The 16838-nt window shown below is 46.6% G+C and overlaps 1 protein-coding gene across 1 annotated transcript; it reads left to right on the top strand.

The window, feature by feature from the left end:
* The first annotated feature begins 2764 nt into the window (after window positions 1-2764).
* LOC109297401 (meteorin-like protein) lies at window positions 2765-8817 on the top strand. The gene is made up of 3 exons (XM_019517133.1): window positions 2765-3173; window positions 4581-4640; window positions 6877-8817. The coding sequence occupies exons 1-3, from the start codon at window positions 2840-2842 to the stop codon at window positions 7191-7193; spliced, it is 711 nt and encodes a 236-aa protein (XP_019372678.1). The 5' UTR covers window positions 2765-2839; the 3' UTR covers window positions 7194-8817.
* Window positions 8818-16838: the final 8021 nt, after the last annotated feature.

Below are 16838 nucleotides of genomic sequence, written 5' to 3'. Positions count from 1 at the left end.
CCCCCCCCCCCCCCCCCCTCCACAATCCCCTTTGATTCCCCGTTGCAGCAAGGGGAAGGGCCGGCTGGCAAAGCTGGGAGGCAGCTGATTGCTTGGCTGTAGCCAGCAGCTACATGCCCTGCCTTGTGCTGGGTGCCCAGGCCAAGTGCTGGGCAGGGGGGCGAGCTTCCCTCCCAGGGGCTGGGACTCCGGTCCCTCCACCCCCAGGGAAGGGGGGTCTCCTCTCTTCTCCTCTCCTCCCTCGCATATAAAGCAGCAGCCCGGCAGCCCCTCTGCCCCAGGAGGCAGCACAGACCCCCATGGCCCGCGGGCTGCTGGCCCTGCTGCTGCTGTTGCTGGAGCTGGAGCCTGAGCCCAGCGGCGCTGACTACTGCAGCTGGAAGGGCAGGTGAGAGCATCCCCAGAGCACCCCTTGCCTTGGCTGCCCCCTGCTCAGGTCTCGAGTTTATTCAGCTCCAGCCCTCGCTTTTTGCTTTAAACCTTGGGCTGACCTAGCAGGCAAAGGGGTGCAGGTAGGACCGTGGGAGCCGGGGGGGTGCTAAGCGCTCGCACCCCCTTGGAGTTGTGCTCTGCCAAACCCGCTGGCAGCGGTCCTGTGCAGGGCATTGGTTGAAACCCGCCTGAGTCCTTCCGAACTTTTCCTTCTGCAGGTGTCAGTGAGCTCCTCTCCTTTCTTCCTAGTCTAGCCCAGTGTTTCCCAACCAGTGCGCCATGGGTTTTTGCCAGGACAGTGAGCTGCCATAGGTGTGAGGATGGGGGAGTGCCTTCACAGGTAACATTTTTATTAATGGAAGGGTGCCTTGGGCTGGAAAAGGTTGGGAAGCGCTGGTCTAATCCAGCCAGCCTTTCTGCTGCAGCTGCTAGCTCTGCTCCTGGCTGTTTTGAACTCATTCCAGTAAACTTTTATTTGTTTTTGCTTCAATCTTCAACTGAATAATACAGCCCCAGCGTCTTAGTAATGCTTTGCATTTTTTTGACCTGGAGGAAAATGTGTGTCATTGTGCCATAGGTGATGGTGCACGTCGCCGTCTGCACCTCCTGTTTTCAAAATCCCAGATCCACCCGTGTTAGGAGCAGTCGTGTAACAGTGTTCACACTGGAAGGGGTTACCTAGCCGGGTGGTGGTACCTCCAGCACAGGTGGTGTTAAAAGGCGGGTGAGCTAACGCTTGTCTGGGACGGTGTGGATAGAGATGATCCTGTCTAAAGCATAAGTTCCTCAGTCCCTTGCAGCGCATTTTTCTGTTGCTATCTGCGAATGTCAGAGAATAAACTTTGAAAATCTTGAAAATCTCCAATTTCATAGACATTAGGGCTGGGAGGGACCTTGGAAGATCTTCGAGTCCAGCCCCCTGCAACATGATGTGTTTCAATTATATTTTTTGTTATCATTTTGACAGGAAAACGCAAGTTGCAATTTTCACAACTAGTAATGCAGGTCCCGGCTTCCAGAAAGGAGTCTAATGAAAAGTAACTCCACTGGAGTTAATGAAGCTGCACTGATATAAAACTGGAAATCTTTGATAGGAAATAGCTCTTGACTGTTAGCTTCGGGTACCATTCTTAAATGTGCTTCAGTGACTTAAGTTTCATAGTCGCAGTGGCTTACAAGTGCAATGTTTCTCCCACTGATGTAGTGGGAGATTTGCCAGTTGGACTGGAGTTCAGGCAGTGCTGAGCGCTTTCGACAACTCCACTGAAAGTTGCTATCGAAAGTGGAACTGAGGTGCTTTTTTTTTTTTTTTTTAATTTTACTTTGTCTTCTACCACATAGGTTACAACAAAATGTCCTTTCCCTTAGCAGCTGCCACTTCTTTTGTGGTGGGGAGAATGAGTAAACGCAGCGATAATTGATAACGCAGTCAATGGTCACTATAGTAGCTGCTTTGCCCAGGTTTGCAAATTGCTGCAAACAGGACTAAATGCACTAGAAAACAGGCTCCAGCGGGGGTCTCCATCCTTTTTAAGTAGATCACCTTTGGCATTTAAAAGCAACCCAAGATCTACTGCATGCTGCCACCCAAAGTTGGGGGAGAGCGCGTGGGGGGGTGCAGATTGCAGCCAAGGGAGAAAAAGTTATTTGAGAGTGTGCCTCCCCAGCAGGTAAGTCCCACCTGCCCGGGGCCCCACTCAACTTACCCCTGCTCCTGCCTCTGCAGCGCTGTCCCTCACCACAGGGGCCTGGATTTAACCCCACGGACCAACCTGCCAGGCTGGGGCACACGCGTGCACGCATGCGGGCGCTCAGCCCCCCCACCCCAGCCTCGGATCGACTCCAAGAGGCTCCGAGATCTACCGGTGGATCGAGATCTGCTGGTTGGTGACCACTGGGCTGCAGGGAGCGATCCCATGCTGGTTAGGAGGTCAAAAAGTAACAAGGGATGGACCATTCAGCCTGTCTCTAATTTCTGAGGCTTCTTGCTGTCCCTATTTCACGGAGGAAAAAAATGCCAAGATTTTGTTCGATGTTATTTGTGCAAAACGCTCAGACTCCCAGCTGAGATGGGACCCCGGTGTCCAAAGCGCTGCAGATATTAGCACAGACAGAGACAGCCCTTGCTTGGAAAAACAGGCTAAATACGTGAGACAGACAAAGCCTGGGGAGGAAAACAAAGGTGAAATGGCCTAAAATCACAGTCAACCAGCGATGGAGCTGGCAGTCAATCCGGGTGTCCTGCCTCCCAGTTGAGTGCTGTCTCCATGAGCCCTGCCGCCTGGTGTTTTGTGCGTTATAAGTTGTGTGTTTCCCACTGTGTTTTGGCAGCGGTTTGAGCTGGGAGCCCCGATCCCGCACAGTGGAGCAGGTCCACCTGCGCTGCACCGAGGGCTCGCTGGAATGGATGTACCCGGCCCGTGCCCTGCGTGTCGTTCTGGAGCCCAACCTGTCGAGTGCCAAGCACACCACCGTCTGCATCAAGCCAGCGAGCAACTTCCAGGGTGCCAACATCTACGTGGAGCGCACGGGGCAGCTGCACCTAGTGGTGAGTGAGGCCGAGGAGACATGGCTGCGCCATGTGTCCTGCTTCAGCGCCCACACCCCGCAGCGGGTCGCCCTCTTCCTACAAGCCAGCCCGCAGAGGGACATCAGTCGCAGGACAGCCAGTTTCCAGTACGAACTGCTGAGCAACCAGAGCACTGCCAGCCCCGACATCCAGAAGATGGCACTCGTGGAAGGTAAGGCTGGGACTTCACATATTGCCCCCATCCTCCAGACGGGTCTGTTGAGGCCTCTGCAGGAGAAAACCCCTAATGCCCGTCCCTCCCTCTGCTGCCTTGTTAAAGCAGCAATATTGACATGGGAGATGGATACAGTACTGCAGGCTAGGAGCAAGCTCTGCTTCATGCTCCAAGTACTGTGCAAGGGGAAACTCTGCGGACCGCTTATCACCTGATTCAAATCCTGGGCATTTGAGCAAGAATTGTGAGAACCTAGGGAGCAATATTTCCTTGAGCACCAGAGGGACTTTGCTGCCCCAGTCCTGCTTTCAGTCCTGGGTTCCCGCATATAGACACTGTTGGAAGTTTGATGTTGCATCTGTTCCTACATCTGAAAAAGGCTCCCTTTCCATTAATTACTGGGGGTCAGATCCACAGGCCACTCAGATCACCAGAGAATCGTCCCAGTTCTGGGCGACCGGGACCCCAGCCCTCGTTGGGAGGGACAATGAGTGTGATCCAACCCACAGCATCCACTGGGCGCTGGCCAGGTCTCAGAGAGAGTATTTGATCTACTGCAGAACAGCAAAAGGCTGAGGCTGAGTGTGGATATATGGGGATAGGCAATTAAAGCAATCGCAGCACTTTTCAGCTGGTCTCTCCCCTTTGGTGGTTGCGCAGGGTCTCTGTTCTCAGGAGGAGGCTTAGTAGATCTTCACTGCTGCTAGCGATTGGGATTTGGAGAATAATAGAAGATATCCTCTTATTTTAGGGTATGTTTGTAAATAGGTTACCCAGTGCCTGAGGAGGACACAGGGTTCAACGACTGAGATCATTCATTTTATAAAGCACCTGAAAGCTTCCAAACGCTGATTTAAAATGTCAGTGTTTCCGTGTAATCCTTTCTGCCACTCTGTCCTACGAGAAGGATGCTGCAGCTTTCCAAGCGTTTGCCATAGCAGGAGGTGGGCAGAAGAGGTTACAGAACTGCTAAGGGTTAACTGTAGCAACAAGCTCCTTTTAGCGCTGCATCCTAGCATTACACAAATCCCAGTAGCATTCATCTGGGAATGAATTAGGATTTGAGCTTAGCAAAAACGAGCAAAAAATCCCACTAAAATAGTTAACGTTTTCAAGCATCACAGTCGATCGAGGAGCAAAATACATGTTGCATGCTGATCTGTTCCACCGATCAGTTTAAGAAAGGGCTGTAAGATGCTGCAGTAGCAAAGGGTGGACCCAAGAAATCCATTCTAGTTCTATGTTTCTATTTCGTCAATTGTGTATGTATAGTAAAAAAAATATTTTGGGTCTGACCCAAAGCCACTGAAATCAAGATATCAGGTCCACACCCCTTCGGATCCATCGCTAGCCCCTTAGGAATAATCATTGAATTTATAAGTAACTGCGTCCCTTCTTCTTCAGCGATGTGCCGCCCTTGTGATGACATGGAGCTTCTCATGGCCATTTGCAGCAGTGACTTTGGTAAGCAGACCTTCATAATGTTGACTCTTCCTTTGCTGCCACTTTGGATACTTTGATCTTTCTGCTTCCTGGTGTCAGAGCCTCATTGGCTTGTGTCAAAACAGTTTGATGGAGTGAAAAAATGAAACATTAAAAAAGCAAAAAGTGGTTGGGGAAAGGGTGAAGGCAAGCAAAAGGGAGGGTAAGCACGTTTCTCTCCACCCACACTACCTGCTCTCTCACGCTAGCCTAGAGAGGTTTGCTTGAATCATTTTATCAGCTGATTTCTTGCTCTTGTATTCTTTATGTACGTGCGTGCACGCACGCACGCGCGCGCGCACACACACACACACACACAATTTTTTGCCTCCACTGATCTGATTCTGTAGATGAGCACAAGCTGATTTTTTTCCCCCTAACCTGCTGTCATTTTAAAACTGTTGTGAAGATATTAAAGTGATCCTTGTGAGGTCCGTTCCCTGCTAGGAGTTTGGCTCTAGCTCTGCTTGCTGTACCCTTTATTAAACCTTCCAGAAGCAAATTCAATTTACACAGATTTTATACGTAAAAACAAATTCTCGGGACCTGTCCTTGCACTCACTGAAGTCAGTGGCAACTAGCCGTCCTGTTTCCTCCCAGAAAGGTTCCTTAGCCCTGATAAGCTGAAGGGCTGGACCCACATTTAAAACGGTAACCGTTCTCCCATGGCAAAATCACCTATAACTTTACAGTTGTCCTTTATATGTTCCCATCCATCCTGATCCCTCTTTTCCTAACCATTCTCTCAGTAGTTTAATGCATGCACACATGTACATATGTGTAATGGGAACAGAAAGAGTCAATTGTTTCTGATTTAGTCCATTTGTATGAAATGATTTATAGTTGATTAATGGAGCACTCTTTCAGGCACATGCACTGGAAGAAAACAAAGCAGCTGTATGCTATAAAATGATAAATAAGGGAAAATGTTAACACGCTGCTGTAGCAAAGGCTTTCTTTAGCCCTTCTATTTATTCAGTTTGGCAAGGTCAATACTGATCTGGTATTTCTCAATATTTTCTCTTGCTCCAAACTAAGATATGGTAATTCTATTGTACTGATTTTTCTCAGTACCCAGAATCTGTTACTTTAATTATACTGCTACAGCCAATGCCCTGCAACCACCCACGTGTGGACACAGCTATATGGTGATAAAAGAATCAAAAGGAATAAGTGATACTGGCACACAATCCTTATCCCAGAATAACTGTCTGCAATAGCGGTTATGCCACTATTTCCACCTTAGTAAAATAATTGCCTGCTGACATACTTATATGAGGACAGAGTATTGCCCACACCTTGTTATTAAAAGAGGTGTTTGCAGATCATTTTTCTTCGTTATTTGAATTAATTGGTGCAATCTGTCCCATTGTTTCTACTTGAAGAAGTTATCAGTTCCCAGGCAAACGGCTCTCCCTCCATGCAGCCTGGAACACCAGAGACTGACAGATGTGGAGGCCCAGGGCACACAATGGGGGGCATTTATACTTATAGCATCAACAGACCAGAAGAAATAGCCCTTTGAACTGACTCTATTTATGGCCTGACTTCCTTGCCCTAAGCTCACAAATCGCTATCATCAACTTCTTTGATTAGAGAAAATAGCTGCTAATGAAAGTGTAAATGACACCGGGCGTGAATAAGGGCTTTATAGTTATTCCTAAGGAGGAGGTCTTCAGTCACTAGGCCCTGAGCAGCACAGGAGCAAGTTTGAGCAAGAGGAACAAGTGCATTATAGCTTGTCAATAGACTTGACTGCATCTGATTAAAGATGCTCACACAAAGCGGGAGATGAAGAGCAGAGCAGAGACATCTGTTAGGCTAAGCACAAGAAGCTCTTGGAAATGAAATTAGCTAAAGAAGGGCCTGGGATTTCCAGAAATCAGCACTTTGTGCCCGTGATAGTAATGAGGAGATTGTCCCAAACTGGAGGAGTTAAATGCCAGATCCTTCACAGGGTCCCAGCTAAATCTGTAACCTCTCGCGTGTTCAACGGCTGCCAGCAGAACAGCTTCAGGTAAGGAAAGCAGACTGCGATTCCCAGCAGCTTCTAGTTCAGATCCAGCTGCAGGCCCCTGTTCCCTCCAGCAAGGTGAGGAAACATTAGGAATTCAGTACATGGCTCAGTGGTGCTGCATGCACCCTGCCAGCTTCTGCAACCTGAACTATGATTTACCGGCTGTGCCATAACCAACTTGTCTATCTTCTTCACATCTAGTGGTGAGAGGGTGCATCCGCAACGTGTCCCATGACCCTGAGAACCACATGTCACAGGTTGAAGTCGGCGTCCAAAAGGTCTACCGGCAGAAAAACAGAGTCTTTCAGCAGGATGAAGCGACCGGTGAATGGAGGGGCCCCATAAAAACCCTGCTGCAGTGCAGGGTGAAGCAGGGGGCCGGAGATTTTCTTTTCACTGGCAGCGAACATTTTGGTGAAGCGTGGCTGGGCTGTGCCCCAAGGTTTAAAGACTTCAGTTCCATTTACCAGACCGCCAGAGAAAGGGGAACAAACCTGTGTGAGTTCCAGTTTAACTGAGATGTCTCCTCCAGGAGGCAAGAGCAAGGTGCCCTCTTTGTCAGCCCCGTGTCCGGGGGCTGAGCGTGAGGTTGGGCAGCAGCCGAAGAGTAAGATTTCGCTAGACCCGAGGCTGGGAGAGCCCCTTGGAGGTCGTGGTTCTGAAAATGGTCAAACTAGGGCCGGGAATCCACGAGTGGTTTAGTTTCATGAACTTTCTCTCCCTAGTGACTCAAGTGCAGGTGGCTGTCCTGCCTTCAAGGGAGATGTATGTGTTTAAAAGCCATGCCTGAGACAGCTCCCTTGATTTGGGGGAGATTCCCCCAAGTGGGTACCTTATCTGTACTGTGCTTTTTCATGGCCAGTTTCCCTCCTCGCTGCTCCTTCCATCTCTGTTCCAGTGTTTCACCCAGCTGATCCTCCCCACCGCCTCTCTGCCTGGCTCTGTCCTGCCCACAACACCCGCTGTGGACAATACACACTTGTCGACAGTTTGAGCTGAACAGCTAAGTTTCACGGTATAACCCAGAGTTTGTCCAGCCTACCTGTAGTCCCTCTGTCTAGACTGCTCTACTGGGAAATGGAAGTGCATTTAAAACAGGGCAGCCAGGTGTTAGCACTCTCCAAGTGCCCTACTGCGATCCCCTACTCTGCTTTCTGCTCCCTGCCCTGCACTCTGCCCGATCTGCTGTTATTTTTTCTGCTCTTTGCCCTATATGCCACTGCACTGCCTGTGCCTGTCCAGTCCATGCCCCAGTCTGCCCTGTGCCAGGCACATAGGCTTCCTGTGCCCCCTGTGGCACACAAGCCCGAGGCTGGCCTCCCTGCATTAAAACACATGCTAATTAGCCCTCCGGGACAGAATCCCAGCTGGTTTAAATCCTTGGTACATCATTAACTTCAGGGCAGCTACACTGCTGTGCAGCAGAAGCCTCCTTTAATGTAGGTAAGGACTGTCACGATTAACATCACGCTGGTTCCGGTTATCATCATCATCATTGGTCATGCGATCCCACTTCACACAGTTTCTGGGAGAAATACTGGTAAAACTCCTGTTTCTCCAATGGGAATCTTGCCTGCATGCAAAATGCAGGGTTGGTTCCCGATGCATTTGACTTTCGGTGGACTGGAGCCAGCAGCTGGAAAGCAGAAAGTGACAAAGTGGAGAGAAGTGATGAATGTCTAGTTTCAAAAACACATAATGATGTTCATTTTACTGAATTTTAAGGAGACATAGATAAATGCTGTGATTTAAGATTTTTTTCACTGAGTGAGGTTGCTTACTTAGAGGTTTTTGCACTGTGAACTTTTCCGGGACAAATGCGCAGAAGTTTGGAGTTTGGTTGGTTTCACTATAAAGTTTCAAAGAAAGCTGCATCCACCCCACAGTCAGTAGCTGCTCTGATATACTGAAGTACATCTCCACCAAGCATCCTTTATATGACTTGTAGATTTGACAGCTGAATGGGTTAGTCTAAAGGTCAGTGTTTGTTTTGCAAGGTGAGGAAGGATGAGTGCAGTCCGAATTTCCATGTGGTACTTTGCACTTTCAAGCTTTGTGTTTGCTGTTAGATTAGAAACACGTGTATTGTATTCTGCCTGTTTGTATATTTGGGATCGAAGCTGTAAAGGTTGATTTTGTGAATTATTGTGTATTTGTTTTGCCTTTTCTTACAAAGGCCCTTTGCTCCAGGGCAGTAGTACAATTAATCTTTGTTTTCAGAATCACTTTGAAAGACTAAGCTACTAGAAAAACTTGTCATAATATAAAAGTGATGTAGTGAGTGTTAGGGTTTTATTAAATAAAAATTTCGCAGTACGAAACTCAGTGCTGTACAGGATATTTGCCTATATAGGCATGTGGTTTTGATATTTAATATGCAGTTCATATTTTAATACTAATATGATATTGAATATGTCTTTCAATTAGCAGCATGAACCCCTTGCCATGGACATGAGATCAGACACCTGTTGGTTGGATTCATATTGTAGTTGGTCTATACTCTGTCTTCCCCCTACTTTGCATAGAGTTGAGATCCCAAAATTAAGACACTGTCCTGAGTAACCAATAGAGCTGGCTGACCATTTTTAAGTGGGGGGAAAAATGGTCTTTCTTGGAAATTTTCATCTTCTAGCTTTTCCAACAACAAAAAAACCCCTGTAAAAATCTTGTTTCTCCACTTTTCCTTCCCAACCAGTTTTTCCTTGTGGCAAAACAGAAAAAGAAAGGAAGGAGGGGAATAAACATACTGCAAAACCCCCCAAACAAGACATGAAACCTGGAGAACGAATGTGACTTTGCAATGCTCACAAGTTCTTTATGAAAACATAAAACATTTTTGAGCCGGCTGCGGTTACAGACCCAGGTTCTAACACAGACGCTTGGAAATAATAAAGACTTCAGAAGAATGTCATTTCCCATATATTTGCTAACCCCTCTAGGTGATCATTTGTGCAATGTAGATAGTACAGATCTAGACCCCAACATTTAGTTATGCTGGTATGGGTACAACTTCCCATGCTTACCACATGTTGTTTCCACAGCAAGATCAAGGGTAGCTAGATTTAGATTAGGCTACTAGAGTAGCAGATGGACAAACTACACTAAATATTTCACTTCAGATAATATGGCAGGCTAGGACCACTGAACAAGCAACAAAGGAGCTAAAGAGTAGCATAAATTCAGGTCACACAATGTTCAGTCTCCCTAACTTTACTGGCACTATGAGGTAGATGGCTGCTAGTTAAGTTAATGTATTCAGTAGTTCTGGCTAAATCAAGATCTTTTCAATTTGCTTCCTCACTTTTTTTTTTTTTTTTAATGATCTGATTTGGGAAACCTGCAAGGACAGTTGAAGGTTTCCTAAGAACTTTTTTTCTATTTAAAGTACCACAGATACTGTTTCTTCCCCTAGCTTCATACCGCACGCAGTTTCATACTTGATCATATAGTCTGTTCTCTACCCATGTAGAATAAAAGGTAAGGGGAAGACTTTTCCTTGCATTATCTGGATTAGCCTCTGTGTAATAGGAGCCAATGATTGCATTCATGTGCTCATTATAGTCTTCCTGGACAATAAGGGGTTATACAGACCTAGACAAAGCAAATTATGCAAGCAGTTTGTAATGCGCACAACTTCATTATGTTTGGCACTGAATGTATCTTAGGTTCACCCATGTCGCATTCACTTGCCCTCTTTGCAAAAGAATAGGCAGAGACTAATTGTGTGTCAAAGGCATGAAGCACTCAAAAGGAAAAGGCAATAAAAATGGAGCTAATTTACAGAGACAGAAAGGTAGGTCGAGCATAAGAGCTACATAGCATCAGAGGTAGAGAGTGCACAGGAGTGTTGGCTGCAGATGGCCACAATTTCTGCTTGGTAGATAGATTCAACCTCATCTGTAGAGAGAGCCATATTTGTTCCACAAAGTCCTGCTCCTTCAGAGCTTGGGTGCTGGGGTGTGGGACTCCTATTAAGGCAGGACCCAGACCTTGCTGAGAGTAGGCACCCACCTGAGCCAGGAGCTCCTGTTCTTGGGGGAACAGGAGAAAGCGTCCTTGGCCAAGAAGTCAGAGACCTGGTTTCTCAGCTTCCCCTGCCACTCAGAGGGGAGTTGAACACACGTCTTCCATTTCCTAAGAGCGTGCTCTAGCCAAGGGAGGGGCAAGCATTTTGGCAGGTGCGCCACAAATTAGCCCTGCGCCCTCCCCACCTGCCACTCTGATCCCCTCCCCATGCCTGATCTGCTGCTCTCTCTCTGCTCATTGCCATGTGCTCCCTGTCTGATCTGCTGTGTGTTTTCTGCTCCCTGACCTACCCGCCCTTGTGCTGCCTGTCCCTTCCCCCACCTGCAGCGTGTCACACTGATGCTGCTGCTTGAAGTGCACATGCTGCAAGCTGGTCGCTCCTGTCCTAAGCCACAGAGTTTCTGCTGGGCTGTGCGAAGACTTCCCCCTGTGGAAAGTCGGTTCAGAGCACTGCATTCAGCCAGGCCTAGGCGCCTAGGGATCTTCTCAGGCCAAGATGGAAGTGCCTATTCAGCTGAGACATTTAAGCTGGTTTGCGACTGCTGACTATGCGCTCTTATTTGTTCTACTCTTTGCAAACAAGGTGCTTAAATTCTGCCTTAGTCCCGTTTAGGTGCCTGCAAGGTCTATTTGGATCTGGACCTGCATGTGTGTGTACTGCTGCTGCTAGCACCTCAACCATTGAGGTAAACCCTTCACCCTTTAATCTCTGAAAGCAGTTGGTGGTCCTTTCCTTGGGTTCTCTGAATTGGTGTCTGCAGTACTAGGCACCTCATGCACTCCCTTTCTCCACTTCTATTTTTTAATCAAACCATTCAGTAATAGAGCATTGTATTTTCAGACCGTATTTCAGTGGTAGCAGAGAAAGGATATCAGATCTATTCGTACACTATGGGTGCATCTACACAGGAGGTTTAGAGTGCAAAACCCATGCTAATGCGCAGTAGATTGTCTACTATGCATTATCGTCACATAAAGACCATTCGTTTGCACTAATGCCCAGTAGCACCGAGTACGGCGCATTAAGTTAGTACCTGTCATTACAAATACTAAACTTAAATGTGCCATAATTATGGCACATTAATGCACGTGTAAATGCGCCCTATATGTAACATCAAAAAGAAGCCCCCTGATGCTATCAAGCATGCCTATTAATAAGTTTTAGACCTATCTTTTTTCAGCTAGTTTAATACTGGTAATGAGAGAGGACCATAATCCAGGGTATACACTGTAAGAGCCGTACTGAGGAGACCTGGTTCAAATCCATTCCTTCCCTCACCTCATTCTTCCAGTCTGTAAACAAGAGGCTGATCCTTCTACCTAACTGTACGCAGGATTTGAACAAAGCAGTTAAACACACGAGAACTAGACATCTTCCAGACATCTCTTGAGCTTGGCAGCAAGAAGTAAGTAGATAAAAGTGAGATTTGCTAATTTTGTGCATCTCATGATGCAGACCCGCATACTTTCCCTCACTGCATCTTGTAAAGGACTCTTAACATTTCTTTAAAATAAAATGGGGTGACTTTTGTCCTATAGGATTAATAAAGAATGTGGTGGCACTGATACTTCACCAAACAATTGCCTTTACTTCTGAGCAGGTAAAACCTTGCTAATTCTTTTGGGCAACCACCTGAAATGCACACGATGCTGGCGAGGAACAGCACCGCTCCCAGTTAGATTGCATGAGTGTTGTTATTGCACCATACAGCATGATGGTTACCTTGTGTTAAGTATGAATAATTACAGCAAAATTGGTAGACAAGGTTCTTTGGGTGATAATGAATAATTACAGCAAAAATTGTTACGCTCTGCCACAATTTCAAGATCAGGCATTTCAGGTGCCTGAAAATCAGCTGTCATCTGATGGCATGCATTTACAGGGGGTGGATATTTTGCAGATATTGTGCCATTCCTCTCAAAATCTTGCAACCTGTTCCAGACATTTCCAGTCCATTCAGCTGCTGTCAAGATAATCCTATCTAAATCTTCCTGTTTTTGCCTTCCATATACAGCGCTTTGTGCATCTAATCCTGTCCCAATCATTGGAGCATGCAAAGCTCTACAGGATCAGGCCCATAAAAAGCAGCACAGTGAGGCTACTGGCTGTGTCCACATCCTGAAGCATGACTGTTGCCTGGGAGCAAGTCCTCTTCCTTTGTGAAAAACAATTTGATTAAAAAAAAAAAGAAAAAAAAAAAAGACCCGAGGCAGAAATTGTGGCACAGCTATTTCAAATATGAGCTATTTCCAGTGAATGAAATGCACAAACGCAAGTCTGCTCCCTAAAGTTCTCTTGAATTATTTTGGGATCAAGAATTGCTCACATTGGATTTTTCACCTAAATTATCTGCCTCTTTTCAATTAGCTTTTATTATTTTAATGGGGGCTCCTCCCTCCCTCCCCCGGCACTCTGGCCTCGCTCACATAATTGCCTATATTTTATGTAAATGGAATTGTTACACCGTAAAATGATATACAAATGTGTCTACCACACAAAGTCCAATAAAGGGCCTGAATAAACCCATTATTTACAATGTAACGGCATCTGATAGCAGCCTGGGAAACACAGGGCTGACAGATGTGAGCCCGTGACAAGGCTTGAAAAAATGTGAATGAGGAGGGCTCCGATAGACCACAATTAATTGACTTTTAAAATAACTCCTTTTTTCACAGTTCTACTTGGCTGAGCAAGATTCACAAATTGCTGTCTTGAACTTTTTAATGGGACAAAATAGCTGCCAATGAAAGTCTAAATGACATGGACTTTGAATAGGAGTCATACAATGACCACACCGTGACATGTTTTTAACTGACATATTGATTATTTGAGAAGTAGCAGCCACTCAATCGAAGGCAGGAAGGGGGCCAAGGGAGGTGGGGGGAGGAGAGGAGAGGCAGGCGGTAAATGCTTTCAGCTCTGGGAAGGCTAAAAATGATTTCATGTCAGGAAGGGGAATAATATTGGGCAACGTTACCTTCTTGTAGAGGCTTCCATGCGCATGTCTGTAGGATGTCATTAGAGAGCTGATCTGGTACAAAATACAAATCTACTGAAACCAATGGACTGAAAAATGGCATGAGTTGGTGCACCTCTTCTAGACTCTCATCCCCAACATTACGTGCATCTAGGTAATGAGCTTATTATAAGACTTTACTTTTACTCTGTCCCCCCCCCGGGTGCAGGTTTGCAGTCCTTGCCCTGCAAAGGCCTGTGCATGCACATCTTCTTAAAGTATACACCAAACTGGCCTTCTTAATCGCATCATCTGCAAGCAAGCAGACTGTCTCTCTGAAAAAAAAGCGTTGTGAAGTGTCCATGAAACAAAGATGCCTGCCACCTACAAGGTATGTTATAAACTCACACCCGAGAGAGACGTTTGAGGCTGAGGATGGCACTGCGCACTCAGACGGGAGGGCATACTGGCATCTTACCACGCACAGCAGGACAGCGGCTCAGCCCCTGCTCTTGTGTTAACCCCTTTGGTTTCTTGTCTCTAAAGTTTAAAATATCAAGACCACAACAGACTTTCAAATGTGCTGTGCATGTGTGAGCCATCCCTGAGTCTCATTGCCTCTGGCTGCCAGTGTGAGGCACTGCGGTCCCCAACACAGAGCACTGCCACCACTTCAAACCAGACCCCCCCTACCAAAGCCATGATGTTCTCGTGCATGCCCACAGTGCTTCCCAGGAGACTTTATAATGTGAGACAGGATGAACTGCTAGAAGGTGCTCAGATGTGTTGGGATGAGGGCAGGACGAGACCTGAGTAGAACAGAATTTTTTATTTTGGTGAGAAAGTCAATCCAACAGATATAAATTTTCACTCATTTTCCTCTTTCCTTTATTTTAGGCCTACAGGATGGCAGGGGAAACAAAAGCTTGGCTTCCTTGACTTTTTCAGTGACAAACCAAAGAGGTGCAGTGCTGGAAAGGGAACACCGGTGTGGGAGACTAGATCCAGGTCAGTCCCATACAGCTTTTACCTCTAGGTGGGACTCAAAGCACTCGCTCCAGCATCTCCCTTTCTGACCTTGTTGCAGTTCAAGTGTTCGATGCAATATCAGCAGGTGAATGTACCTTGTATGTAAAACCTTGTATGTAAAATTTACCTTGTATGTAAAACCAAAGTCCTCCCCACACCTAGTCAAAGCAATTCACTGCTGCTTTTTACACAGGTGGAGAAAAGTCCCAGTAGTGTCAACTGATTTCAGTCCTCACTAAGTCCCCTGGCAGCTTCAGCAGGTAGGATGTTCTCTACCTCTCTTCCTGACCGGGGATGTGGCATGGCTGTATGCTGGTGGACAGTTAGTGTTCAAGCATTCAGAGTGCAGATGCATTCAGTCCTAGATGAAACATGACCTGGAGGAAGTGCTGTAGTACTGCGTAGGCTGTGAGATGCTGTTCTCCCCTCCATCCCCACAGCCTCCACTCATCCAGTGAATGTTGAGCCGTGTGTACCATGTATTTCTGAATTACGTAGTCCTTCTTTACTTTTGCTTTCCCCCTCCACCTCTGTAAGGAAGGAGACAACTTTTGTTTGGATCAGGGGTGTTTGATCCCTGGCCCATGGGCCAAACCTGGCCTGTAGAGCCACAGCATCCAGCCCATGGGGCTCCCCATGGGTCAGGAAATTCCCCAGTGGAAGAGCAGTGGCAATTAATAATGCTATTCCTCCCCTGCTGCCACATTCCCAAGCCCTGTACAGCCAGATCAGGGCTGGGCCATGTCCCTTTCCCCCAGGTCAGGCCCATGCAGTGCCTACTTGATCAGGCCCATGGGCCAGATACTGCCCATCTGGCCCATGGAGCAAAAAGGCTATGCACCACTGATTTACACCATTGAACAAATGATTTAAACAAGTTGTTTGCCATTAATTTTTATTGAAATCACAGTTGGTAACTCATTAACTTGATAATCAACAGAAAGATTAAATGACACTAGCTACATCAAAATGTGAACTTTGACATCATTTGGAGGCAGGGGGATAATACAGAAACCCACAACCTACTGTAACCATCTTCCCTGACAGGACAAATTGCAGATGTTCATGCCCCCTTGAAGCATCACGAGGCAGGGGAAGCGTTAACTTATCCATAACACAATCCTAATTATGAGACTATTTTACTACCCTATAGGCATATTAAGCAACAATGCATTCAACAATGTTTGTGATTTCTGGAGCAGATAACATTGTTTCTACATGCAAGGTTTTTGCAGTGAGGTAGCAGAAAGATGGCTTTGAGCATTTTGAGGTTGCAAGCATTCCCCGCTCTTTTACATACGGTGCACAATGCCATTCCTGCCACTATCCTCCAGGCTCTGTTAGCCCCAAATTCCTTTTCAGGCTCCTTTCCAGAAGACTAAATGATTTAAAAGGCCTGCGTATGCAGAGCAGTAAGCCCATGTATGCATATTTCTACCTCTGACATTAAAACTGATTGTTCTTATACCATTATGGGAAAGGAAAAAATCCTCGCTATAAAAGACTGTAGTTGCATTCTCTTGGAACTGCACTGAAAAGTGTTTATTATGTCGCAGCTAATCCTTTAACTCAGGTTTTGGGTATTTTCCTTCATAATAAAAGGTTGAATGTCTCCCACATATTTCAAGGAAAACATTAATGTACCGTAACCCAGAGCTGACAAATACTGATGCTCGCCAATGCAAGTCAAGTGTTTCTCATCTGAATCAAAAGGAACAGCTCTTTGCCATGGGTCTAGCATTACCATGTGCACCTAGCCTGAAAACAAGTCACCAGTACGTTTGTTTCATTGTCACCGCTAATCCATGCAGTGTGTTACACACTGAACAGTGCAACACTTAGGACCCTCAGCTTGTCAAACGGTGACATAATACATATGGAACAATCCCCCCTTCATTTGAATATTGCTGTCGACTGTGGATAAAGCAGCCGATAGACACCTGCGGTATGGACACACCATGGTGAAAGGAGCAAGTGGTTCTAATTCTTTGGATCTCCGACAGACCAAGCCCCATAGGAGTTGGACCCCCAGAGCTGATGGCTCTGGGCAGCTCAGGGATACATGTGTTGCTAAAATGCAGCTCCATCTTTTTAGGGAGCTGATAGAAGTGCTCCAGACCCACTCTTCAATGCTCTGGTGCACTGCAAGGT

The sequence above is a fragment of the Gavialis gangeticus genome, unplaced genomic scaffold (assembly GCF_001723915.1).
Source record: "Gavialis gangeticus isolate Ggan-Ray unplaced genomic scaffold, GavGan_comp1, whole genome shotgun sequence".
Taxonomy (NCBI): Eukaryota; Metazoa; Chordata; order Crocodylia; family Gavialidae; genus Gavialis; species Gavialis gangeticus.
The sequence above is the reverse complement of the archived record's forward strand: the minus strand, read 5'-3'. Positions and strand labels throughout refer to the sequence as shown.

Excerpts from the sequence above, each read along its gene's own strand:
- LOC109297401 (XM_019517133.1), top strand. The coding sequence starts at position 2,840 with ATGTACCCGGCCCGTGCCCTGCGTGTCGTTCTGGAGCCCAACCTGTCG. Across the intron at positions 3,174-4,580 it reads GAAGATGGCACTCGTGGAAG|CGATGTGCCGCCCTTGTGAT; the intron begins GTAAGGCTGGGA and ends CTTCTTCTTCAG. Across the intron at positions 4,641-6,876 it reads CATTTGCAGCAGTGACTTTG|TGGTGAGAGGGTGCATCCGC; the intron begins GTAAGCAGACCT and ends CTTCACATCTAG.